Genomic DNA, 24,734 nt, shown 5'->3' with positions numbered 1-24,734 from the left:
GCAAAAATGCGGGAATTCCTCTTTCCGGCTCCCTAAATCCATTGCAGATCCTTTTCCGGTGCAATGGAACTGCATTAAACGAGATGCAATGGACGGCATTCTGCCAAATTGAGGGGGGTTCAGGAAAGTCAGATTTTGAGTTTGATCAACCACCGGCAAACTAGTTCGATTTGTTTGACGAGGTCATGAGTTCGGCGCATGTCAAACAATTCGTTGCATAGCAAACCTATGTCGGTCGAAAATACATTCCGTTGGACATTATTCAGATTATTCCCCGGATGGCAGAGGAGTGCTTCCATAGGAGTCGAGTGTTTTCGAAAACGCTTTAAAAAAAAAAAAAAAAAATAGGTAAATCAAATACCACGCATTTCTAATTTCCCTTAAAAATCGGCGTTCCTCGGAGTGAATAAACTGTTAAAATAATTTAGTTGATAAAATTTCACTTTTTTTTTATTCATGACGTATACGCTAAGTCTCATGAAAGGATTTGCGACGTTCTTTTTTCCTTCCCCGAGCACGTGTTAAAATCAGCCGTCAAAGTTAAAGGCGAAAATCTAGGAGGACGGGAAATTCTCCATAGGCTTAATTGACTCATTTAGGGGCCTTTTTAACGAGAATAGAAAGAGAGCTCCTTTGAGGATTATTCATTGAGGGTGAGTGAACCGAAGCCTGCATCTTTAACAGCCATTCTCACTTCTGGCAGTTGCCTTTTTGCGTTTAGGTTAAAAATAGGATATACCGTGACTCTGGTTTTACATCCTCCACCCTACTACCCGATTTACATATAAATCTTGCACTTTCGGTCTTAGCGTAATAAAAATGTACGAAACTCAGAAATCTTTTCAACATCGGAGCGCGACGTTAATCATATTTTATAAACTGTAAAACCGCCAGGAGCAATTATGCAAAGCAGAAGTTCCGAAGGCGTGGCTCCTCGTAAACGGCAAATCTGTGCAATTTGTTTAAATCAATTATGGACGAGTATTAACATCCGCATTTTGCGACTTCCTGCCGATTCGACGTGGGCGAGGAAAAGTTTAAGACTCTTAATGTACCTTAACAAGAACCTCTCTCTAAATTGAATGACGAGTAATTGGATGCAATTTGACTAATTTTATAATCGAATTACGTCACGATGACTCCTCTATTAATACCAGTCAATCTCTTCTTTAGAAAAATCATATGCAAAACGGGGGTCAATTTGTATCAGTGCTCTCAGTGTGCGGCTTATCACGAAAGCGCTCTTCTTATCACTAAAGTGTCGGTCGCACATTTTTCCTCATCCAAAAGGAAACTTTCTCGACATTATTATATTTTTTTTTTTTACGGACACTGAAGAGACGTGATCGAGATACTAAGCAGGCCGAACGAGGCGATAAATGTTGCCTCTCTTAGAGGTTTAACATTACCATTTTAATGGCGTCAGCCTTTATCATCTCGGGATATGGGATAGCAATATCACATAACGGGTGTCCGGTAACAAAAGCATCACGGCTTATCAAATATCCATTCATTTTCCAGGAATTACTTTATTATGCCGGCCTCCGATTCGCCCGCCACATATAAATTTTGTTCTCTTTATTTCGTCAAAGTCTCGGCAAAACAAGATCTCGCCAATGATAAATTCGAGGAGTTGAAATTCAATTTAGTAAGTATAATAATAATAAAGCCCACGTACTTCAGAAGTGCTGAACTTTTTAAGGAAACCAAAAATTAGTGAAATAAATCCCGGCAACGCCAACCGGGTGTAATAGTAATATTTATAGAGCGGGGGAGGAAAGGGGGAGCTGTATATCAATCCTTCCGGAAGAAGCATAGGAGAGGTGGAAGAGAAAAAAAAATAAAAAAGAAGAAAACTGGGAAGTCCGTGATTCGCATTACTAACGGGGAAACTCCGGACTAAATCTGTCCCCCTTGGTCCAAAATTGTCTCGTGTAAGCAGGGGTGACACTGCAGCGGAAATAGTCCCCCAAAACTTCCCTAGTTTCTCTCGCCGAGAGGGATAAACTTTCTCATATTCCTAATTGAACAAAGAAATCCCGAAAAGCGAAGAGTACCTATCTTTAATGAGCTTCTTTCAAACATTTGACTGGGCTATTTCGAAATGGAAATTATTGAATGGAGTGAAAAAATAAAAATAAAAAGACCGTTTGAATTGCTGACAATTAATATTCGGAGAAGTACTCCATCGGTAGGCTCTTTCCACTCGAGATGTTTGATTTTTCAAGAGAACTCGTCCTGTAAAATCACTTTGACATGTCTACATGTGACCCCAATTTCGCGACACGCGCGCATTTGAAAATAAAAAGTAAAACAGCTTCCGAGAAATCTAGAGAAAGCTGCTCGATCGGTTTTACTTTTCGAACCTATCTGTCGTTCCCCATTGGCGTACCGAATTGTTAAAATAACAAATTATACAGCCTTGGTGAGACCAAAATGGTCAGTAACGGACAGGCAATTAATTCCTAATTAATTAAACTTTCAATACCTCGTCAATATTTTCTTCGGGAAATAAATCTACGAGCACGTATTGATTGTTTCTTGCTTCCCTCTTTTCCCATTACGACTTCTTAATTGAACGTCTCAGGAAGGCTTTTCACTGGAGAGGAAAATGAGCGATGCGACACCTCCTGCGAGTTTCTCCAGAGTGCGGCAAATCGATCGGAAAATTCGTCCACCTGTGCCGAAAGAGAAGGACGCCATCTTGCCGCCATCTTATACGGACATCATATTTCACACTCGAAATGTTTCAAGGTGATAGTTAGAATTTAATTTAAAAAGAGAAGGACAATAACAGAATCGTGTTTGTTGCAAACAGGTCTCGATATTACTTTACCAGCGGCCACCAACATTTAGGAAAAGCGAGAAATGTCATCGAAGAACGTTCTCCATTCAAGCTTCCTCCCGATCCGCACTTATTTGCATACGCGCAATGTTGGAAAGCATGGAACCGACAAGATGCGGAAGAAAAAAGAAAAGCAAATTACATGACCGGCCACAGTTACAAGACGAAACAGTCGAAGGATCTTTTGCAAAGACTTCGGGTAGGATTTGCTTCTCACTACCTTATGGATTTGAATAACAATTATACATTAAATCGGTACAACTATTTACAATATCACAAATGTTTCCGATAAAATCACTTTTTAAACGATTTCCAAATTAGACGTCAAAATCGTGATTTTGTGCAGTTGGATGGCTCGACGGATAGCAAAATCATCGCAATGACTGACGTGGATCCGCAATATTTTACGGAATTGCGAGGTCGAGTTGTCGGGCAAAAATTTTCGAAAAGACAATACGTCGAAGATACGAGAGATGTCCTCAGGACTCGGCTTTTGGCCGGCCAGGAAAGAGATGAGTGCATCAGGATCGACCAACAATTCGAGGAGGAACAGAGAAGACTAGACAAAGTCAAGGTTGCTAATGTCGAAATCTACATCTATCATCTATGCACATGTATCAAAACGTAAGATTAGAAGTTCGTGAATGTTCGCGGTATCCTGGAAATTCGCAGGATCGATTTTCATCTGATTTTCCTCACGGTAGATATATTTTCCGAGAGAAGATTGAAACTATTGTATCGTGGTTGAAGAAATTTCACATCGAAAAACAAGGATTCGGGTGAAGGTACATTATCATGATACCAAGTCTTGGAATATCAATTTTTTTTTTTCAGAGGAAATATCGCCGATACGTGAACGGCTTCGAGGAGTTCCTGTCGAAGGACCACGAGAGGAGCATGGAAGTTCTCAGCAGAGCCGAAGAAGAGGCTAGAAAAACTGCGGACATCACCTCCAGGTATAAATAAATCGAAAGAAATTACCGGATAATTTCATTTCTACGATGAGTGATTTTTTGCAGGAGGAATCAGCTGCTGAAGGAGTACGGCCAAGTCAGGCTGGAGGTCTACTATTGGGAGGAGGCATGGAGGATGGTGATGATGTGCCAAAAGTTCCTTTATCAGGTGTCCCCGCTTTCCTGGAGGCTGCAACACGACCAGATCCAGCTCTCCGAGTCCGGGCTAGACATGGTGTCCGCAAAAACCGAAGACCTCTTCGACCGATATCGAATGGCAGAAGAAGTGGCGTCCCTGGACTCCCTGATAGGTGTCCCGATATTTCTCCCAGTTCGCCAAAAATTCGCAATCGAGAATACTTTCCTCAACGATTTCACTTCTCAGATACATATACAGATTGACTAACAGTTTGAAATTTTTTTCGGCTCTTTTTAGAAATGTTCCAACAAGATGTCGCAACCATTGGTCCCCCTGAAATGTATTTCAACGATCCCAACGACCTGATCCACGTCTTCAGAGCCATGGAGCTTCAAAATCTGAACGCGTTGACTCATCTCGAGTCTCTTGCAGCACCCATGGCCGAGATGGAAGCCACCATAACCGAAGCGAAAGCCCAAATTCAACAAGAAATTAGCGAAATCGTCGAGGCGATCGACGATCTCGAAGTAATAGTCGAAGGAACTCTTGATCGTGCTTTATCATATTAGGCTCAAAATCAACAACCATTAATTACAAAAACCACTACATTCTCTTCGTTTCTAGGCTGCGATTCAGCAGAAGGAAGAGAGGGCGGCCAATCTCGAAAAATACGCCAATTACCTTCTTCAAGGTACGACATAGATGCCTTAGTAACTAAAATGTCTACGTCTTGATAAAAAGTAAATTGTCTTATTTTTATTTCGTCCCGATTATTAATTCAAGATCGTTATCCTACTTTCGATTGGCCATTTAATTACTGATTCGACATCGTTGTTTAACTTTCGAAGGCGTTTTTCGAGAGCTGGTCTGCTCGGAGCCAGTTTTACATTTGCGAGTCTTCGTCGAGGACACCTACGAAAACTGCGTGGCGCCGAATGACGCCAATCTGGACAGCTTCTCCATGATGAAGGCCATTGAAAAGACGCACGAAGAGCTGAACATGCTGCTGGACAATTTGCCACCGGAAGTAGTCGAGGTCTGCGAGCAGGAAGGATTCAAGCAGGAGATGAAAGCCATGAAGGAGGCGGAGAACGCAGCGAAGAAGGTGGGACCATTCCGACTTCAATTTCTTCCATTTAATCGCAAAGATGAATAAATCTCGACCTCGCCAGCAACTGAAACATCTAATTCATTCGTTGCAGTTCGAGCTGATGAACCGACTTCTGACGGCCCTGAAGCGCATAATGGAGCCGCCGAAGGAGAAGACCCGTCAAAGAGTGTTCCGTTCGAGTCCGATTAAGAAGAAGGTGAAACCGATCCCACCTCCGCCACCTCCGACCACGGAGGAGCTGCAGTACTTAACCTACTTCACGAACTACTGTCCCCAGGACGACCACAATGCGTTTAGGTCGCGGTTTCCGGACGACTTCGATTTGTCGTTCAGTCGAAAGAGGCGCGAGGTCGAGGCCGGTCTTCTCCCCGAAGAGCCGGAAAAAGAAGAAGAAGACGCGCCGATTATGGAGGACGAGGGATGAGGAGGAATAACGAGAAGTTTTACTTGCGTCGCGGAGATTAATGTCCAGAGATCCCAAGAAATGAAACAAAGAACAAGCCGTCCCTGACGTTAGATTCGAAGACTGGAGTTAATTATTCCTCAGTCGGAATCAATGTATCCTCGCCCAAATCTATATATATATATATCCAGTCGGAAATGAAATTCATCGGAGCAAGAAGGACCCTCTGCAATCCGTCTCCTAAATCCTCTCCGACACGCCTAAACGCTCTTCACCTAATCAAACCATCGGATACCGAGCCATTCTCCAGCCAGAGTCGTCCCACTTCCGCCCCGTGGCGTTCTACATTACCGACGCAAACCTTCTCGTTACCAACTCGAGTCGGGGAGGCAAGGGTCGATAAGACAGGAACCGGCAGGTTGTGGTCCAGAGAGAAGAGGCGGGGAGCCGGCCATCCCTCGAGATTATCCCCATGGCAACGGGAGGCTCGATACCAGACTACTCCTGGTCCAGGCCGTCTGGCTAGGACTCTTCAGCATCCCCGACTCTTCTGCGAGACTCGAACCTCCCCCAACCTTTTACCCCGGACATATTTTCCCTGGGAATGCACCGAACCCTCTCGTGCCTCGGGTAGTTTGCCATTCAACCCGAGGGACCCACTCCGGAATGAGCCGAATAGGAAGGCGAGCTGCGAGGGGGCTTCTCCGGACACCTACGCACCTCTGATACCCCTACGCTACTTTTGGGGCTTAGGATTCGGGGATAGAAAAGCAACCAGGGGCTGAACGGATGTGGGGTTGCTGACGTAGGGCATCGCTGGTGGGAACGATATGCACACCTTCATTTTTCAGGCGTCAGAATTTTTCTTTCTACGAACGGTGTATAAAAGAGAAAATATTGCTACTGTTCGAGGAAATATTTCTTAGGTTCGATCGATATTTTTCTCGGGGTTGTAAAATATTCAACGTTGATTTCTAGGGGAACGGGGACGTAATGTTACCTGATGGGGTGCAGAGAGAAAGAGGGAATCGATGACAACACATTGTGTACGTTTGTCACGGTGGAGTAGAGCGTAAGGTTTACGTGCGGGGATTACGGAGGGTTCTTATCGGTCGCCACAAAGCGAGCATAAATAGGAATAAGTAGCAGGAGGTCATTGACTGGTTGGTCATCATCGGGTACCTCATTGTCTACGGTCGTCCCCCTCTCCCTCCATTTCGGCCCCTTTCGGCTCCTTTTCGGGTCATTTCAGGCCATCATAACGTAAATTTCCCACTTGACGAATCGCTAACTTGAATGTAAATCCATTTTTAAAAAATCATGAGTTCGACATTTCTTATCATTGATCACCCTGCAATTATAATTAACGCATTAACTATCATTAATTGAATAGTCTTTTGCACGACAGATTGAGCTGTTCTAAAATGGTGAAATACGGAGGAGAAATGAAAAGTCGAACGTGCGAATGCATGTCTCTTTTGCATTTGTCGGTGCAAGTTATGTTGCGGCGAAGCCACCTACGGGGCTGCGGAATCGGTTTCTATTGATCCTGTAAGCGCCTTAAGTTTCGAAAAGGGACGCGAACTTCGGCCGGCCGGTATCAGGTTGCGTGCATCGCCCTAGGGACTTTCGGTTCGTTGGGTTCCCCGGAAACTAATTAAATCACTATGGCTACGAGGTCTCTTTGCCCCAAGGAAGATGGACGGGCCGGTCAGTTCGGTTACCATTTTTGGCGCTATAACCTGGACCGGTAGAAATTAGCATAGAATGATCCCCGATTTCCAGTAGATCCATCTCCCCGAACCAGTTGCAGGCCGGATCGGGCAGTCCAAAAGAAGAAGACCGTCCAAAGAAAAGAACCAATCCGGTCCCTTGATGCTCGCTATCAGCTCTCGGCGTTGCCAAATCTCGCGACTTTCCAGCCCGTCTCTTCCTCTCGCTAAATACATTTAGACCTGAACGAATCGAATTAATCACCTACCCTTACCCCAAAGCTGCGAAGACTTATGCCAATGACCCTCACAGCCAAAATGTGATAGAGGTGATAACGTAATTGTGAATAATTACGTCTCAAAGTGTTCTGATCGAGGCGATGGCTGGATGCCAAAAATCCAACATGGCCGCCGCGTTTTCGAGACGCGCACATATAATAATTTTTCTTCCTAAACGAGGAATCGGGAAAACGTTTTAATCTCGGGATACCCCGTGGGATAAATGTTTCATTAATTCCCCGAAGAAATGCCGGTCAGCATCCCGGAGAACATTACGGTCCACCCGGGAACACGAGATTACTTCTGCGAGGTACCGCATTACGTCCCCGGGACTGTAATTACATTACGTACGCCGAGGAATGTCGAATTACGCTTCTAATTGTAATGACCCCGCAATTGTAAATACGGATCAGGCTGCTTAAGGTTAATTACCTCGAAGGATGAAATATGAAACTCAGGGCTTATAATGCAGCTCGTACGGAAAATGAACTTGGCGACCTCTGCAATTAATATTCATAAGAAATGTCACGTTGATAAGTGCTCCGTTAATACGAAAATTGAAAATGAACCGAATATACATAAAATTTGAGATGCTACATTTTCCAAACCGGAACCTAACCTCAAAGAGCCTGGGTATTCATTTCCGGATAATTTCGCGGTCCCAACTTAACATAAGCTACACCAGGCCTGTTTTTCCAGGGCAGACTAATTATCAGCGGTAAACACGAGGCCCGATTGAAAATTCAGTGGCCCTTTCTCCCTTTCTCCGAAATGTTCAGAAATGTTCATCCCCCTCTTGAATAGTGCCGAGACGGTGAATGGCATCGTCGTGTCTCTCTCGCGCTCGCGCGGCTGCCTATCGCTCGGTCTCTCTCGCACTCACGGTCCCTGTACCCGGTGACGTCTTGCGCGATGCATCTCCCCCGGAGTGCACTCCAATTGCAGGGTCCCTTTGTCTCCTCCACCCCAGACAAAACGCCGGCCGATCAACCCCTGCTAAATCCATCCCAGGGCCTGTGTAAACACGGACTTTCTTTTCATAAACACTTTTTCTCTTCGCTTTGTTTAGAGCCGGTGAAAAAAAATCGAGCGCGATGGCGAAAAGCAATCGGCGGATTGATTTCTGAGATTTTGTTAAATTTTCACGGTTTTCCTGACGTTTCGTGATGAACAAAACATGACTTGGATGATCATGAGAAGTTTAGATACATGCTAAATAGTACCAAATTAATTGCTCTTTTTTATGTTTTGGGGAAGAAGGAAATTCGATAATAAATGGCTATTAGACCGTGGGATCGAAGAAGAGTGAATGGACCATATGTTCCAAGTTCCAGGTTCCACCAGAAAGTCAGCTGGAACATATGGCCACCGAGACCATGGGAACATGGGAACATCGACGATTGATCGATTTCGTATGCCCCTTGAAATTTGACACCCTAATAAATATAGACAAATCCTGACTAAAATAAATAGAAAACTGGTGCAGTGAATTTTCTCACGATTGTTTTAGTTTTAGTAGTCCCAATAAAAAAATTGAGTGATAACAAATAATGTTCTCGTTCGTCTATCGATCCCAAAAGTAAATTGCACATTTATTGCGATTTAATTATTTATACCATGAGCTTTGGGTATCAATGAAGTCGCAAATGTATGAATGAAAGAAGCAGGAAGGATTCACTAGAGGAAACGTCAAACACCGATGCACGAGGTACATTGTTGTCGGGGATTTTCAATAATAATTCCACGGGCATAAATTTAACGGCGAGACGATCCCAGGACGTGACTCGAATTGTTTATTGTCTCGTTGGCTGGTTTTGCGGATGTATTCTGCACAGGGAAATCGCTTAATATGCGCGCCGTGTGTCAAGGTGCAAGTGAATGGGAGAGTAATGACTTTACGGACTAATCACCGCAATAATTACCACCTGCGAAATAATAACCCGGCTTATCAACGTTCCTCTTAATAACGTTGTCTTCCGGTCGACGCTCTCGTACCCTTTATGATTTTTAAATTACAAAGTTACGACTGCAAACAATTTTATGTGAAATAAGTGTAGCTTAAAAAGCTGATAAATTTTTGCTCATTCTGCACCAACAGCAAAAATGTTTGCAAATGTATCCAGTCTTAATACTTTCCTATGGTGACGCAAATATTGAACTCAATGTAACGAAAATAAATAATGTAGTCTTGTCGATGGATCCTTATGGATGTGAAAATTTTCTGCACGGCTCTAACCAATAAAATTCGACGCTCCAACGGAAAGACGGAATGGATCCAGGGGAAAGCAGGTGAACGGCTCCGCAATAGGCCAACGAGAAAACAGGGAAACACTCGATGAAAACTTAACGGAATCGGCAATTTTATTGGAAAATTCCTGATGAGCCGCTGCCCGGAAATGAAAAACGAAATCAGAGTCGATCAGTCGATGCCTTCGGCTATTATTTCTGGTAATCTTTCACCATATCTAGTGGTTTTTCGTTCCGACAACGGAGAGGATACACTGACAAGAAGTGACAAACTACGTGACGTCACCCGACGAGCCCCAATCACAAAAATCGCAAAAAAGCTCGATAACATCCCAGATAGAAATTCAAGATCATCTTATGAGGAAGATCGAAATAACTAAGTAATTAATTACCAAAATATTCTTGTCTAATGAAAAATTGGAATTAATGATAACGTTGAATCTTTACGAATTTAGAACATAAGTATTCCGTTTGTTGTTTAATTTGTTGTTCCCGTGATTGGGGTCATCGAGACGATCGTCATTGAAAGAGTACAATCGGTTATTATCGCCGCCATCTTCTTCGCCATCTTTCCTTATACATACTGCGTGTATACATAAATAGGTTATCTATTGATCGAAGCGCGAGATAAAATATCGAAAGACAATAAAACACAACAAGGGCAATTACAGTTTACAATAGAATTTCGAACGACAGTCGATATAAAAACAACAACCATATTCAATAGCTATTAATCTTACAGAGGCTCGCTAATCCTTTCGACATTCTGCGAATCAGAAAACCAATGCTGCCAATTTTCCCAGAATAGTTAAAAAAAAAAAAATATTCATCTTGAAATATACATTGGTTTGAAAAATAGCGAGAAACTGCAACATCGGTAAATGTTATGTATGAAACAGGTTACAATTTGCTTAATTCTTTGAAGAAGATAAACGTTGAGAATGAAGAATTTTGATCTGAGTGATTTTGGCAGCACAGTAGTAACATTATTAGTGGTCGTTGAATTACTATTGGTTTTCCGAGTCCTTTTCGTTTTTATTGAAAAAAGGGGTCGAGCCATCATCTAGACATTTTTATACGCCGCGACGCGCGTCCCTATATACACACTCTTAAGCCTAGTTACTTCTTTAGAGTCTTTGAAGATTCTCAGGTAGACTAGCATCGTCACTCGTTTTTACAGTTCGAATTTCGTGGGCTTAGCAGAAAGGCCGCGCGCCGCCTGGCGGGAGCGTCGGCAACGAATCGGACACTCCGATGGGCCGATTTCACTAATCATTGGACCCTGGCCGAATAAGATCTTGGACGCGAGAAAAATGTCCCCGTATTCCCCTAGCACTTGGTAAAATTTCCCTAGCCACTGCACTCTCTCCTCTCCACGTTCGCGTCCAAATTTCGCACCCTAATACCAACGTTCGTAGAAAAAGAAACGAAAGGAACACCTTCGCGGGCGTTTTTTTTTTCTCTCTTTTACTTTCGACTTTGCCGAAAGCATCTGAAGTTTCGCGTCACACGAAGTGTCACACCTAATCAAACTTCGTAGAAAAAATCGAATCGGCGGTGACTTCGATTAAAATGTCCCGCCAATTTTGTACCCTCGATGGCCGCACTGCTGCCAACATTCGTAGAAAAATTTCATCCACGGAAGTCCCCAAACTGTGGTTCTCGTTGAGGTCCGTCAAAATCTGGGGCATTTCTGGCATTGGGTGAGAATTACCCTGCTGCCAAAATTTATGGAGAATTTTTACGGCTTGTTCTTGGGGGGGACTTTTAATTCCCTAGAAGCATCGAAAGGGTTGGAAATCGAGGCTTCGGGGCATCATCGAGAAAATTCCCCAGGCACTTGTTCGGCACTCTTCCGAGGAATTCCCCTAGCGGTCTGGTTACTTTCTTGCGGGATTGCGAAGTTGGCGACCTTTAAAGTTACCGGGTAACTCCGCTGACAAATCGAAACTGTTCCGTCCAGTTTCGCCAACATTGCGGTGGGAACTTTCTCTTGGATCGCTGAAGTAGAGACTCACTCGATCCCAGAGGAATGTCCCTAGGTGTCCCCAGACCTCGCCAACGTTCCCGTCGGTGCGGAAAATGTTGTCTCTCCTCGAAATCTCCGGAATTCGGACGAGCTTATTCGTGAAGTCGAAACTTTAGCGGGAAACTTCGTTTCTTCAAAGTCCCTAGATACTTCTGCCCGATCAATCCGGATTGGTGCAATAGTTACTCTTGGCCGGAACTGAAAACGACGGTCTCATTTACAGATTCGTTGTTTCTTCTCTCTCGTAGTTTGTTCTTTCTATTGTAGAGCGTCTTCGCTTTTTTGGTGAAATTTCACCTTTTCATTTTTCGCCTCAAATTAACAATAAATTAAATTCAATATAAGTTTTTCTCCTTCCAAGCAATCAAGCGGCAAATTCAATTTGCATACGACATCGTGATAATTCTTAATCACGCTTGATTTGTTGCCAAGGTCCAATTCGTCAAACAAAACGTTAAAAATTTAGATAATGTCAAAATCCGTCAAACACAACAATTTATACTCTTAACGCGAATGAAGTTAACCAAGTCTCTCCGAAATCTAGCACCCATGATTTGCCGATATGTATCTTCGTTCTCTTCGCGCAAAACGTTCGTTTCTTCAACTTCAACCTGTTCCTAGCGTGCGATTTACCGGGAAACAATTAATCCCACCACCTTCTTTTTAATCGGTTATCCAACATATCCTTTCCAAGTTCTCTTAAAAATCGGAATGAACTCCACCCTCTACCCCGCAGGGCGCCAAATCTATTCTCTGACAACTTCCTGTCCCTGGCCAGAGGATCGGGAAGCAGAAACGATACCCAGCCCACAAGTTGTGGTCGTAAAAAAACCGCCCTTCCGGTTTCGGGTTTCCTTCCGATCGGTCATCGATACAGTTGGATACTTGGCCAGGGGAGCCGAGGATCGGGTCTCCTGGGACTGCGTGTCGGAGTCTGCTTCGTTTCCCGGAGCTCTGCTTTTACAAAACGAGAACTCGCGGCTACTTAACCCTTTCACCAGCTCCGGTCATCAAAAACATGCAAGAAACTCCAACGACGGACAATATCCAGTCCGCGAGCAACAAGCCCGACAACACCCTAATTTAATTATGTCAGACTTCGGGCACAGGTCTCTTCGATATGAGCTTTGGATTCTCTAAATTAGGATCCCAAATCGAATACCAACGGTATCTGTCGTCATCTTTCCTTCTGTACGAGCATCAGTCATTGGGCCCTTGTGAAAGGCTCATCAGGAGACGTTCAGACTTTCTAGTGCCAATTACCTAATATTCCTAGACGTTCAATTCCGGTTCAGTCAATGCGTTCCTTTCCCCAACAGGAGACGAAGAAGATGGACTCATCGAGTCAGTGATTGGATCGATAGTGCCAGCTCTACGAGTTATTATCAACTGGGAAAGTTGCCGGAGCTCTAAGAAGTCGATGGATTTAGACCTAAGTTTTAGATGGTCTTGGTCAACAGTTTCGTCCCTAACTTTTGACGGGCCTAAAAAAGTTCAATGCGCCGTTCCAAGCCCGGCGCAAAAGCTATACGATGCAATGGACCGATATCGTGATAGGTTCCATTAAGGCTCTAATGGCCTGTATCCCCTTGAAGACAAAACTCTCCTTAGAACTATGGAACTCATCCCGGATCAAGTTTCTCCTAGTTCTGCGCAAGTTCTACTTCTTGAACCAACAGATAGGCCACAATATCCGAACTCCGTTTCACGAGGCTAACTCGTAAGACAAGCCATCAACTTTCGCGGCAGCCACCAGGATTATCACAATGTCGGAGATATATCAACGGCTAGGATGATTAGTTGATGATCTTTCACTTCTACAAGGCTGCCAGACATCCGAAGAAACTGCAGGAGTAACACTGACCTCTTTGGGTCTTTGTTTAAGCCTCGATTTAAAAGAGATCAAAGTCAGAAGACGTCGGACATATGCAAATGGCCTCATTATGGATCTCGACGTTCATTTACCGACTGCAAACGCAAAGGCATTAACGCCATCCCTAGGCTAAATCTTGGCATCGTTCTTCGCACCTGAGCTTCCTCCGACTCTGACTATTCGGTCCGGTTTTCTCCCCAGACTCTCAGAAAGAGGACTCGAGTTCCGTTCTGACCGATCGTTTCAATTATCTCAATCGCCTCCGTATCGGTACACGTCGCCATTTCAGTTTCTTAGAATGGGCTAAGTGTCTAGACACTGCAATTTGCTGCAATCCTGGGTGCGATTGCATGGGATTTCACGGGAAGTCAAAGTTAGTGACTTCGCTTAGGGTATCATCAATATGTCTGAACTCAAACCTTTCCCGAGCGAACTCTTTCCGGTTCCTATCCGGGGGGATCCAGTCCATATCCCTACACCCAGGATCCCAAAAAGTAGGCTCCAAACGAGCACCATAACCACGTGTAGCTCCACTTTAACAAGTTCTCACTTACGGACGTTACTTCCAGATCACCTCCATTCTAGTTTGAGTAATCCCAGGACGATTTCGCTGCGTTTTCAATTTCCACGGCCCTCCAGGATCTGGAGGACGCTTCCAGGCGGGTCCTGGGGGTTCCGGAGATCCCGGGCACGGTTTCAAGGCTCATCCAGGATCTGGACCAGGTCACCATCCAGGGACTTCGAGGATGGCGTGCTCGCCGAGGGCGATGACAATTGTGAACAGTATCAGAAGACGCATGTGCAGTCCTCTGAGGCCCGGGCCTACCTGGCCCGTTTCCTGTTCAGCTTGGCCAGCTTCCGGCGTTTCAGGATCAGCTGGTAAAGCGTGTCCAGGCCCTCGTGGAGGCCCTCGCCGGTGATGGCACACGCAGGTTGGACCCTGATGCAGGAACTACCGGGCATTCCCGACAATTCCAACACCCCCAGGTGTTTCTCCAGCTCCCCGACTTCCTTGGCACCTGGAACCACACGGAATGGATCCCAAAAAGGGTACAGATGAATTTTAATTCATCGACCGAGATTAAATTTCTCAGCTCCTTTCGTACCATCTTAAAATTGTATATCTTTTGTTAAGGGTTAAAGAGAGGACAAAGAGGGAAACCTGAGGGTCCTGGATAGAGGAAGCAATCCCACAATGAAGGCAATTTTACAAATTATGAGAGTTGGAGTCCAGGATCAATTTTTCATAAAAGTCATCAGAAGGATAAATTTAGGTCTTCCGTAAACTCAAAGAAAAGGACCAAATCCATCTTCTAAAACCAGGCGGAGACTTTTTCAAGGCCTCGTTAGAATTTCCTTTTGAAGCGTAAGTCTCGGTGCCTTTTCGGAAATGAGAAGGCGGAGTGGGTCTTTCTGAAAAAGACTCTCCCTCAAAGGGCGTCTCCTTTAAAGCAAAGACCTTCGTGGCCTATTGCATCCATGATGGGTTTTTGGAACCTCTGCGGGAGACATTCGGAGTGCACTTTCCGGGTGTAATTGAAGATGACGAAAGGGTTGGATAAATCAATCGATCGATATCGAGGAAACGAGGATTCCTTCCGATGTTCAAACCCGGCAGCTCCTTCCTGGGAACTTCTTTGCTCAACTGCTCAAAGGGAGTCGCATAATTGCATCTTCTGGATCGAGTGAAACAGATCTTGGAAGGAGTTCTGCAAGTTCCAGGGGAAAATATGTCCCCTCTAGCGTTTTAAGACGGATCCTCGGTTCGAGAGGAAACTTTCAGGAAGTAACGAAATTTCTCTTCTCCCGAGTTTTCCTCGACTTTTAAGATGAATGTGGAAAGAAGAAGTTCGCGAGAAGCAGGGAGAGGAGATAGGTCGCTTTTCTCGTTTTTGGATAAAATTTCGAATTCGAGGATAACTTTGGTAACCGACAACAACCGTGGCTGTGATTTTGTAAAATAACGACACAGGGAAGAATTTTGGCAAGAAGAAGTGGAGGACACGTTGCTTTTTTATATCACCTTAAAAAAAGAACTTACCGGGGAGGTCCTGCTTGTTCGCCAGGATAAGGATCGGCACCCCCGCGTTGTCGGGACTCCTGGCAGTCCTGGTGAGCTCCATTTTGGCCTCTTCCAGTCTCTCGGCGTCGCAGGAGTCCACGACGAAGATGATGCCGTCCGTGCACCTCGTGTACGACTTCCAAAGGGGGCGAAGCTTCTCCTGCCCGCCCACGTCCCACACCAAGAAATTCACGCCTGCAAGCAGAGAAAATGTCCAAGATTTAAATACAATCGTAGGTAGGAAGAAAATCCATCCCGGTTTAAATAGCACCACGCGAGACCTCTCCGCCACTTTCACGGCTCCTCAATTAATTAAGGTTGGAGAGTAATTTTCTAGGAGGAAACTTAGAATCGTCTCCAGGGAGCGATAACGCGAGGCGTCGACCAAACTATCCACGTGGAGTTTGTTCGTGGTCACTCAACGGACGAGGGGCTTTATCGGGCCTCTCGTCGGTGATAAGACAAGACCGAGTCTCGTCGTTTGCTTCTCTTCGAGCCACTTAACCTCCAAGGGGTTAAAAAGAGGGTCCATTGTCCCAAATCGACGTCAAGACGAGAGAGAAACCCTCGGCAATTTATTTCACTTAAAGGCGCCATTTGCATAGACACCGACCGTTCTATCGTTCTCTGCTGCCGATTGCATTTCCTTTGTCTAACTCCTGATCGGGATGCGCAAATGAAAGACCGAGACCAAACCTATCGTGGTCGTGGTCTTGGTCTTGGTCTCCCATACTATAGTTTCGATCATGGTCTTGAAAAAGATGCAAGACCAAGACCGATTCTATTCATGGCTTTCAACAATTGGGGGTTCGCTACCAACCGACCTTTGGCCTTGCCAATGCCGCCCCGAATCCTCTCGCAGTTGAACCCGATGGTGGGGACGGTGTTGAGGTACTGGTCGAACTTGAGCCTGTAGAGGGCGGTGGTCTTTCCGGCGCTGTCGAGTCCCAACATGGCCACGTGCAGCGGGGTTCCCGTAGGAAGAGCCTCGAGCAGCCCTCCACCGCTCGTCCCGCTCCTCCCCATCCCGGCACCCATTCCTCAGCCCGTCCTGTCTGCCAGGCCCGGCCGGCGCCCATCTAGGCCGCCATCTTTGGGGCCCGCCAAAGGCCCTGCCCGAGGTCGGTAAGGGAGGACTCTACCGGCACGACTGAAACGTCAAACAACAAACATCCTTTAAAACCCCTCCATTTAAGCCAGCTTTATTTTTCATTCCTAGGCTATCGTTTCTTCCCATACCACGGAATCGTCCGTTTATTTTCACCCCCGCAGAAAAACAATCAGGGAACTAGGTAGGGTCTCGCGCCAAATATACACCCTTGGGTATTAATTTAACAAAATATATATTTTGGTCAAATTTACTTGAATATACAGGATGGAAATCGATGCACCCAATTTGGAGAAAAGTTGTATAAATAATTTGACGTTCATATCACCTTAAAATTAAGACGTTTCATCTCGGAGTTCGGTTCCTTAAGGCCTCCTCGCTCCGTCAGTAAAATCCGCCGCGAAGCGAGTCGAATCGCCCGTTTATCAAGTTTAATTAGCACCGGGGAAAAAAATGGAAAATTAATGGAAGACCCGACCGTGAAGTAGACGGCGAAAAGTCAAGTCGGTTTTATTTTAAAGGCGCGTCCCATTCTTTCGACATTCCCGGATATCCCCGAGGCCGGAGTTACCGAGGCGTCGCGAAAAAGGAAGCATCTCGCCTTCCTCCATCCGCGGTCATCGATGACGATTTCTTTCCGTTCCCGGCGACTGGCGGCGATAACGCGAGTGCACGGTTATTAATATTTATTCCACAAGAGTGGAGCACCGACGTTCGTTATTCCATTTTCGATTTACCGTAAGACCGTCAATTCACGTAATGGCGCCGCTTAGTCTGGTCTCATTGCCCTGACACCGATCACATGGTACGTGGATTAAGGTGATATGAAAGGGTCATTCTATATATATATATATAAAATCTCGATAACAAACAGTGCCGTTACAAATAATTGTCCGACCCTATTTCATAAGAGCCACGCACTGGGAACGAAAAAGGCATTTCGCGTTTCGCCTCGACCTCCGTAAGTAAAGCGTTCCCCGTTAAAACCTCCCGTAGGAATTTCTCGCAGGTGATGCGCTGTTATCCGAGGTCATGTCCGACAGAGAAAGGAACGCGCACAGGTGTTGTTCTCCACGGAGGATATATTATGTCCGACCGGGGTAGGGAGATATTAAGGCGTTGTGCCGCGGCGCACGTGCTTAGATGAGATTCTCCTACTTCACGAGCGAAAATTCCGGAGTGACGGAAACGAACGAGGCGCGAGTCCGAACAAATGTAGCCCCATTATCGCGTGCACCAAAGAACTTGGAAAACCCGAGGAGGGAATAAAAAAGCGCGCTGAAATTCCGGGGATAAATAGACACTTCGAGAGGCGCCTTCTTTGCGAGCGTTTGAAAAAAAAAAAAAAAGAAGAAGAGCGCGGTGCCACGCGAGGAGATACACCTGTAGAGAATCGCGTGGTCACGTGAGAGTAGTTCAGAGACCGGCCGCAGTGGGTCATCGCCGTTCCCGTTCCTCTCCCCGGAGCCGTATCTCAACGTCTCTGTCTATCGGTTCTCTCGGCGGGCGTGACGACATCGCTCGGTCTCTCTCGCTCTCCCGGCGGCGACATCGTCCCCTCTCTTTCTCGCGCACAGCTTCGGCCGTAGCGGTCCAGAGTGGGCAAACGGTTACCTGCTGTTCGCGCAGCGGGAGCGCACCTCCTGTCATGAGCCGCTCTTTCTCGGATCCAAGATGGCGCCGTTTCCGAGACGTTTCGGCACCGCGCACTTCCAGTGGCGGAAGAGTGCAACGTTCTCCGCGGACGGCTAAACGGATCCGACAATGGTACCGTTGTCGGTGTCGTTTCACCAAAGAGATTAACGCTCTTAGAAATGCGGCAGCACGAGGAATTACGTTGTTTTCCGTCGCACGTTTAGATTATGCCAAAAACATTTATGCGTATAACGGGAGTGCCAGTCCCGTTGTAGTTATCGTTTCTCCAAAGAGATGAGAATGCATAGAAGGGCGGAAGAACGTAGAAATACCTTTACTCTCCGTTGTTCCTTTAGGTTAAGCGGCGCGCCTCAAAAGCCGCCAATCATTTTCTTATCGGTAATACCGTATACGATATTTCTTTATCACTGATACCTCCAGTATTATTATCGTTATAATTATTATTACCGGTCAACTAAACCCCATCTAGCCTTTTATTTTCACCGGGAGTATCAGGTGGCTCGGCCGGTACACGCGTACCGTTTAATCGCTAACAAACTAGCTCTAACGCAATTATGCAGGATTACGCGACGACCTGCGACCCCCTCTCGTAAACGAACACCGCGACGTGTGACTTTATGCGGCCCGAATTCCCCGAGCAGACCGTGACGCAACGGCAGAACAGTTTTCGAGGTTATGAGAACTTGGCACGCGGCTGAGAGCGCCCCCCCGCGAGGTTATGCGACCGAGCAAGGACGGCCAAGTTTATTCTAAGTTCCGCAGGTGGAGGGTGTCCGATGTCGGCCATTACGGCCCCTAAGGTTGCGATAAAACCGACTTAAAGAGGTTATGTGCGCGCCGCGACCTTGGACAAGCTCGACTCGACTAAAAGCCGATTTTTTTTAGAACACACCCGAAAAACTACCATTTTACGCGTGTATTTCCAATATGCAATATTATACTGTGTACTTTTAAGAATTTCTTCCCGAGACTCACAGCCGACGAAGACGCGATAGAAAATGAGCAAAGAGGTTATGCGCGCACGTGCCATGACCCAGAGTACCCGATTTGTCCGCTCGCTTCGTTATTTCCCTTTCTCTGCGCCTAGTTTTACGATCGTTTCATTAACATCCGGCGTGTGCAGTCCGCCGCCATCTCGAAGTAGCAGTGTGTACAAGCACGCGTTAAAAAAAAATAAAAAAAAAAACGGATTTAAACGATCCTTTCCTAATTGTCCACAGCCTTAAGGGGAGAATTTACTGAAAAGCCAATTTTCTTATTACGCCTGACCTAAAAACTACGACCTAACGTGCAATACTGCGTCTCCGTCCTGTAATTATCAGCTATCACGGCCAAGGCGCGACAGAAGCGACGCAAAGAGGTTATACACGCGCACGCGCGCACGCGCCATGACCCAGAGCACTCGATTTTATCCGGTCGACTCGTCCATTTTCTTCTTTTCTGAATTATAAACTCTCTCGATCCCAGGCTCGATATTCACCCACTTTTCTGCCCCCGGCGGCTGCGGTCGGGCAACATAACCTCAAACCCGTGGGCCGGCGTCACGCCGATTTATCATCGAGGACGCCCATTTTTGCCACTCGCAAAGTACACGGACAATATTTCACCTGTCTTTTAATGAAAAATCGCAAACAAAAAAAAAAGAGAGAACGGCTCGAGAACAACTTATACGTATCAACCATATTGATAACAGTGATAAATATCCGACTCGACGAAAGAGGGCTAAAATGTATTATTAGCCCGGAATTTCGATAATTAACGATACGGTTAAAGAGAGGTTTCTGAAAGCATTCCACGATGAGGCAACGTGCAACCTAACCTCGATGCTGCCTCTCGATGCGCGCGCAACTTCAAAATGGCCGCCGGGAGACGCGGGGGTTCCACGCCCGTTTATCATCGGGGATACCAGTTTTTGCCGCACGCTCGTTTATAAATTTACCGCGCAATATTTCTGCACACGATCTGCTTGTTTTTCCCCCCTCGCGGGCTCTTTCTTTTTTTCCTTGTTCTCCACGAAGGAGAAAAACAATAATTTATGAACTTACGCAAATGTTAACGACGCTCGCGAAGTGGCTGACCGAGAGACGCCGTTTCTGAGGACACAACGCGGCGACTGCTTCTCTCTTTTTCAAATATCCCGGTGAAAATGGATTTGCAAACCGCGACGAGCTTCCAGGAGCCACGCAGAGATGGTGCTGATCCCCGTTGAAAAGAGAGGTACGTTCAAACGGAAAAGGAGGAAGAAAAAAAAAGAAGAGGACAGAGTTTACGAGCTCGGCGCGCACGTGTATGCACTTGCGAATAATCAAGATGAAAAAAGGAAGAAGAAAGGGAAAGAGAAGCAAGAGAGAGAATGCAGGAGAAGAGCCCCGGGTCGGTGGAGGATGCGATGATGCGCGTCAACGAGGATAAATGTCCGTGGCTTTTTCTCTCTCTCTCCTCCTCGCTGAATATTCGCATTAAGCATCTCTCTCTCTTCCTCCACCGTTCCCGATGAGAGAGCGCCGTTCATACCGCGAACAATGCCGCACTGTCCGCCAAAATATTTCCCTCTCTGTCTCTCCTTCGCCCCGTAAATGCATAAAGTCGTCTTTAAACGCGACGATTCGTCGTTCTAACGAGTCGTTGTCTCTTCCCCGAGTCTCCGTCAAGGCCTCTTTGTGTGAAATTTAATCGTTTCCGTAAAATCCCGCCTTTTGCAAAAATTCCCTCGCGACGGCATCGTAAATAATTCCCCGCATTTGCATGCCCATGAATATTCCCGAGGAAATCATTTCGGGGAATGAAAGTAAATAAATCTTGATGCGAATTGATAAATTACTAGCACCTTCTCTCTTTTATTATTATTTTTTTTTTCTTTCGAAAATCTGGCCTGGAAGAATCTCGTATGCAAATTGCCTCGATACCATCTTACGATATTTTTCTTTCAACGTATTTTCATCCATAGCGTCGAAGGAGTTAAAAACAAATGATTAAAAAGGTCGTAGGTTGTAATATATACGTGCTATTTAGCAGTCTCGACTCTTAACATTGTTCGGACTGTACGTAGACGCATTTACGACTCTCAAACCTCCCTTCGTATCTCTCCTCTCTGCTGTCTGAGACGTCTATCTTTAGAGTTTCCAGCGGGCGAACCCGTTCGAACCGACCCGAACAGGTCCGGAGAGCTCCTCTCGATGCCGGCCACTCGAGATTCCTCTCGACGAAATCTTTTCCACGCTTTGTTACATTAAGGTAAGGAGAAACACGTTCGAGAGATTTTTATCGAAGTCGGTGAAAAAGATTCTTCCAAACATTCAAAAATGGGGAATTTCAGTTTTGGACCAGTTTACGAATTGTTTCGTAAGGGACGTATCCTACTCGCGATCGCTTCTTGTTGGTACGTCCTGCGTAACGAAACTAAGGACGACAAAGAAGTTTCGAACTTATCCGCGAATCCGTCTAAACGATCCACCCAGCTGGTTCAGCTGACCGTCCGCTCAAGAAAATCGAACCCCCGACCCATTTCCCGAGCGCGTCGATCGATTCAAGGGTAAGACCTCGCCTCGACTAAAGTGGCGGCCCGAGAATGCCGCCATATCATCCAGCGACATTAATTAGATCACGGAATTGACGTAATTTCAGCGAAACGAAAACCGCCGGGGGATTCGAAGGCGAAGTCGATCGCCGCCCACCCAAGTCGAGGCTCGTCCCGCAACAATCGCCCCCGCGAGAGAGACCCTCTGGACAACTGCGTAACCCGCGACCAATTAAGGCCCGGTTCTTCCCGGGAGAAAAAGCGACGTCCCCTCTCGCCGGTTTGCCCAAGTAATCAATGGCCGAATTGGACCGGGACCAAATGGAACGATCCCAGCCCGTGCGAGGCTTCTACGCGAGAATCGGGTCGGCAATGAAGAAAAAAAAAAAAGAAAATTTAACGGGTCAAGTGCCTGTTTAGGGTGTGGAATTTTTGGCGACGGGGTTAACCGGAGCGATTTTAAACTTTGCGGTCTTCGAATCGTATACAAAAATTGTGATCGACCGGAGTTTACGGGATAGAAGCGTTAATTCACGGTCAATATAAATAGACGTATATTTCAGATGTGCCAAATAAATTCTAAAAATAGAGATATAATTTAATTACCGAGGACGAGCCACGCGAATCAATCATCTGCTCTGCGATCCAATATGGCGAACGCGGGGGACGCCGAATTCCAACATGGCGGCCTCCGTCGGTCGGTCACGCGATTCCAACCTAAATTCAAAACTTTGTCCCGACTCGACGCGTCATCCCCGCGATTAATCATCCCCCTAGTACAGAGATATTCAATCCCCCGGCACGGTTCGATAATCCCGAAGGTCGAAACTCAACGAAAAAAGGCCACTGCGTTGATAAGTCGCAACAAAGAGACCGTTTCAAGGCCCGGCAAAATTCGCTCCGCACTAGCGACACCGACGCACTTCGGCTCGCCATTAAAACGGCCAATCAACGATTATCTACTATTCGATCCTAACCTAAATTCCCGCGTCACGTGACCCGCCTCGCCTCCCATGGTCGGCACTCCAATTGGAGTTTTAATCAAGCCTCGCTGGAATAAATGAAAACCGGAAACCCCGATCGACGAGTCGTTCGACTGCACCAGATAGCGTCCAATATTGCGGAACGAGAGTAATCCTAACCTCGACATAGTCCCAACAAATTGCTTACACCGAGAGAAAGAATTCTTTTTCATAAACAAATTGATTTATCAGGTCATGATTAATGGCGATGTGTACCGAGACGGTCCCTCTTGACAAATATTACGCCCACTGATAAGGATTGTTGACTCTATCAACCTGCTGCTAAGGCTTGCGTTGAGTCATTCGAATGATAACGGCGCTGATAGTGCTCCGTAAAAAAAAAAAAAAAGAGTAACAAATGCCGCGCAACAATTGTCTAATTCGAGGGGGGTTTAACTTCACCTTAAAAGGTATTCAAAGACTCGATATACAAGAAAACCTTCGGGAAATAATTCTAAGTGATAATAAAATAATTCGATTTTCCTTTATCTCGACGCTCGGGAATGTCTGGTATCTCGTTAGACATTCCGACACATTCGTTTGTTTATAAGCTACGATACATGCCGCGAGTGTTGTCGCAGGTGTGAGGAGCACTTGACGACAATAAGCCCCGGCCATCCCGTAATTGTTTCGAAAGGCGAGAAACAAACTCGGGCGAGCGCGTAACGATTACGAAACTTGCTCCTGATAAAGAGCAAGAAAAAGAGGAACTAGGGAGGGAGGGGAAAAAAACAACTGAAAGTGTAACCGAGCCTTCATAGACGAGAAAACTGCGTAACCGAAGCACATCGAGACCGGGAATTACTTGTAACGGGAACTTCGGCCACGTAATTCGCGTCATTTCAGGTTATACTTGAGATTTAACGGATGCGCGCATGCGTGAGAAGGGATCTCCAAATATAAATTAGAATAGATTGGAAATATTTATAATTAAATCAAGGAGATAATTAACGAAGCGGGCACTACGCTTCGTAGATAAGAATTCTTGTCTATGAATTGCTCTTCGCGATACACATATTTTCACAAACAATAATGATAATTGAATTTTCTACGGCAGTTTTGATACAAAGAAAAGAGGCCGATGGTATAAGGGAAGTGAAACCGTTTACGAATTACTACGAATCACTTTACAATGCGGTTAATACGTTATTCGCTACATGAATTCACGTTATAGGAAATCGTGCTGTACGGAAATTTTTCTCGCGTAACGCGCATGTATTTTGTTATTTCGCGCGTTATAGCAATTCGCGTTATACGAGAGTCTACTGTATATAGAATTCTTTCGCGATTCTCAATACATAATTAAAATTCCCGGATAAGGTATCACAACAAAGATTCGTTCACTTCCATTTACCTTACATTTATTTATTTGCCATTTAACAGCACGGTTTCGCATCGCCCGGAATCTCTTCTCGATACTTTTCCTCTTCAATCGACGTCGAACAAACCACGGCGGCGATCGCGACGAACATCAGACGCGCCGGAGTTTCTCTCGTTGCGCAACGCGCCGGCACTTGATACGCAATTATGATCGAGCCGGCAGAGTACGGGACAATCGGCTTACCATCTCTGCTCGTGCACGCATCCGAGAGTAGAGGACGATCCGCGAGTCCGCCCGCCGCTCCTGGATGTCCGTTTGGCAGCCGACTTCACATCGCCGGACGGCGCTGCTCTCCCGAAACGCTCCCTTCCGTACCTGGCGCACCACTGGACACCTCCCGCACCCTGCGACGCACCAACCGAAAACGTACCTTCGCGCAACGGGAAACCGGCGAGCA

General features: G+C 45.9%; 3 protein-coding genes across 3 annotated transcripts in view; 1 reads left to right on the top strand and 2 right to left on the bottom strand.

Moving 5' to 3' along the window:
- LOC105694961 overlaps positions 1-14,270 on the bottom strand; it is a 19,871-nt gene extending 5,601 nt beyond the window's left edge. Inside the window, exon 1 of the mRNA XM_012416126.1 lies at positions 14,146-14,270. The gene's annotated coding sequence lies outside the window, so the exon portion shown is untranslated. The remainder of the gene's footprint in view (positions 1-14,145) is intronic.
- Positions 1,573-5,826, top strand: LOC105694912 (cilia- and flagella-associated protein 100-like). The gene is made up of 9 exons (XM_023433962.1): positions 1,573-2,754; positions 2,819-3,044; positions 3,192-3,419; positions 3,680-3,801; positions 3,865-4,109; positions 4,235-4,464; positions 4,562-4,628; positions 4,786-5,042; positions 5,140-5,826. The coding sequence occupies exons 1-9, from the start codon at positions 2,612-2,614 to the stop codon at positions 5,470-5,472; spliced, it is 1,851 nt and encodes a 616-aa protein (XP_023289730.1). The 5' UTR covers positions 1,573-2,611; the 3' UTR covers positions 5,473-5,826.
- On the bottom strand, positions 9,779-24,734 carry LOC105694972 (ADP-ribosylation factor-like protein 4C). Its single transcript, XM_012416167.1, has 4 exons — positions 24,521-24,734; positions 16,478-16,803; positions 15,633-15,848; positions 9,779-14,610 (listed from the first exon to the last, which is right to left on the bottom strand). The coding sequence occupies exons 2-4, from the start codon at positions 16,689-16,691 to the stop codon at positions 14,414-14,416; spliced, it is 627 nt and encodes a 208-aa protein (XP_012271590.1). The 5' UTR covers positions 16,692-16,803; positions 24,521-24,734; the 3' UTR covers positions 9,779-14,413.

Source organism: Orussus abietinus, unplaced genomic scaffold (assembly GCF_000612105.2).
Source record: "Orussus abietinus isolate OABI.00-Male unplaced genomic scaffold, Oabi_2.0 scaffold59, whole genome shotgun sequence".
In the NCBI taxonomy this organism is placed as follows: domain Eukaryota; kingdom Metazoa; phylum Arthropoda; class Insecta; order Hymenoptera; family Orussidae; genus Orussus; species Orussus abietinus.
This window is presented reverse-complemented; position numbering and strand designations above follow the sequence as displayed.

Excerpts from the sequence above, each read along its gene's own strand:
- LOC105694912 (XM_023433962.1), top strand. The coding sequence starts at position 2,612 with ATGAGCGATGCGACACCTCCTGCGAGTTTCTCCAGAGTGCGGCAAATC. Across the intron at positions 2,755-2,818 it reads CACACTCGAAATGTTTCAAG|GTCTCGATATTACTTTACCA; the intron begins GTGATAGTTAGA and ends TGTTGCAAACAG. Across the intron at positions 4,110-4,234 it reads GTCCCTGGACTCCCTGATAG|AAATGTTCCAACAAGATGTC; the intron begins GTGTCCCGATAT and ends GGCTCTTTTTAG.
- LOC105694972 (XM_012416167.1), bottom strand. The coding sequence starts at position 16,691 with ATGGGTGCCGGGATGGGGAGGAGCGGGACGAGCGGTGGAGGGCTGCTC. Across the intron at positions 15,849-16,477 it reads CGGCATTGGCAAGGCCAAAG|GCGTGAATTTCTTGGTGTGG; the intron begins GTCGGTTGGTAG and ends CTCTGCTTGCAG. Across the intron at positions 14,611-15,632 it reads GAACAAGCAGGACCTCCCCG|GTGCCAAGGAAGTCGGGGAG; the intron begins GTAAGTTCTTTT and ends GTGTGGTTCCAG.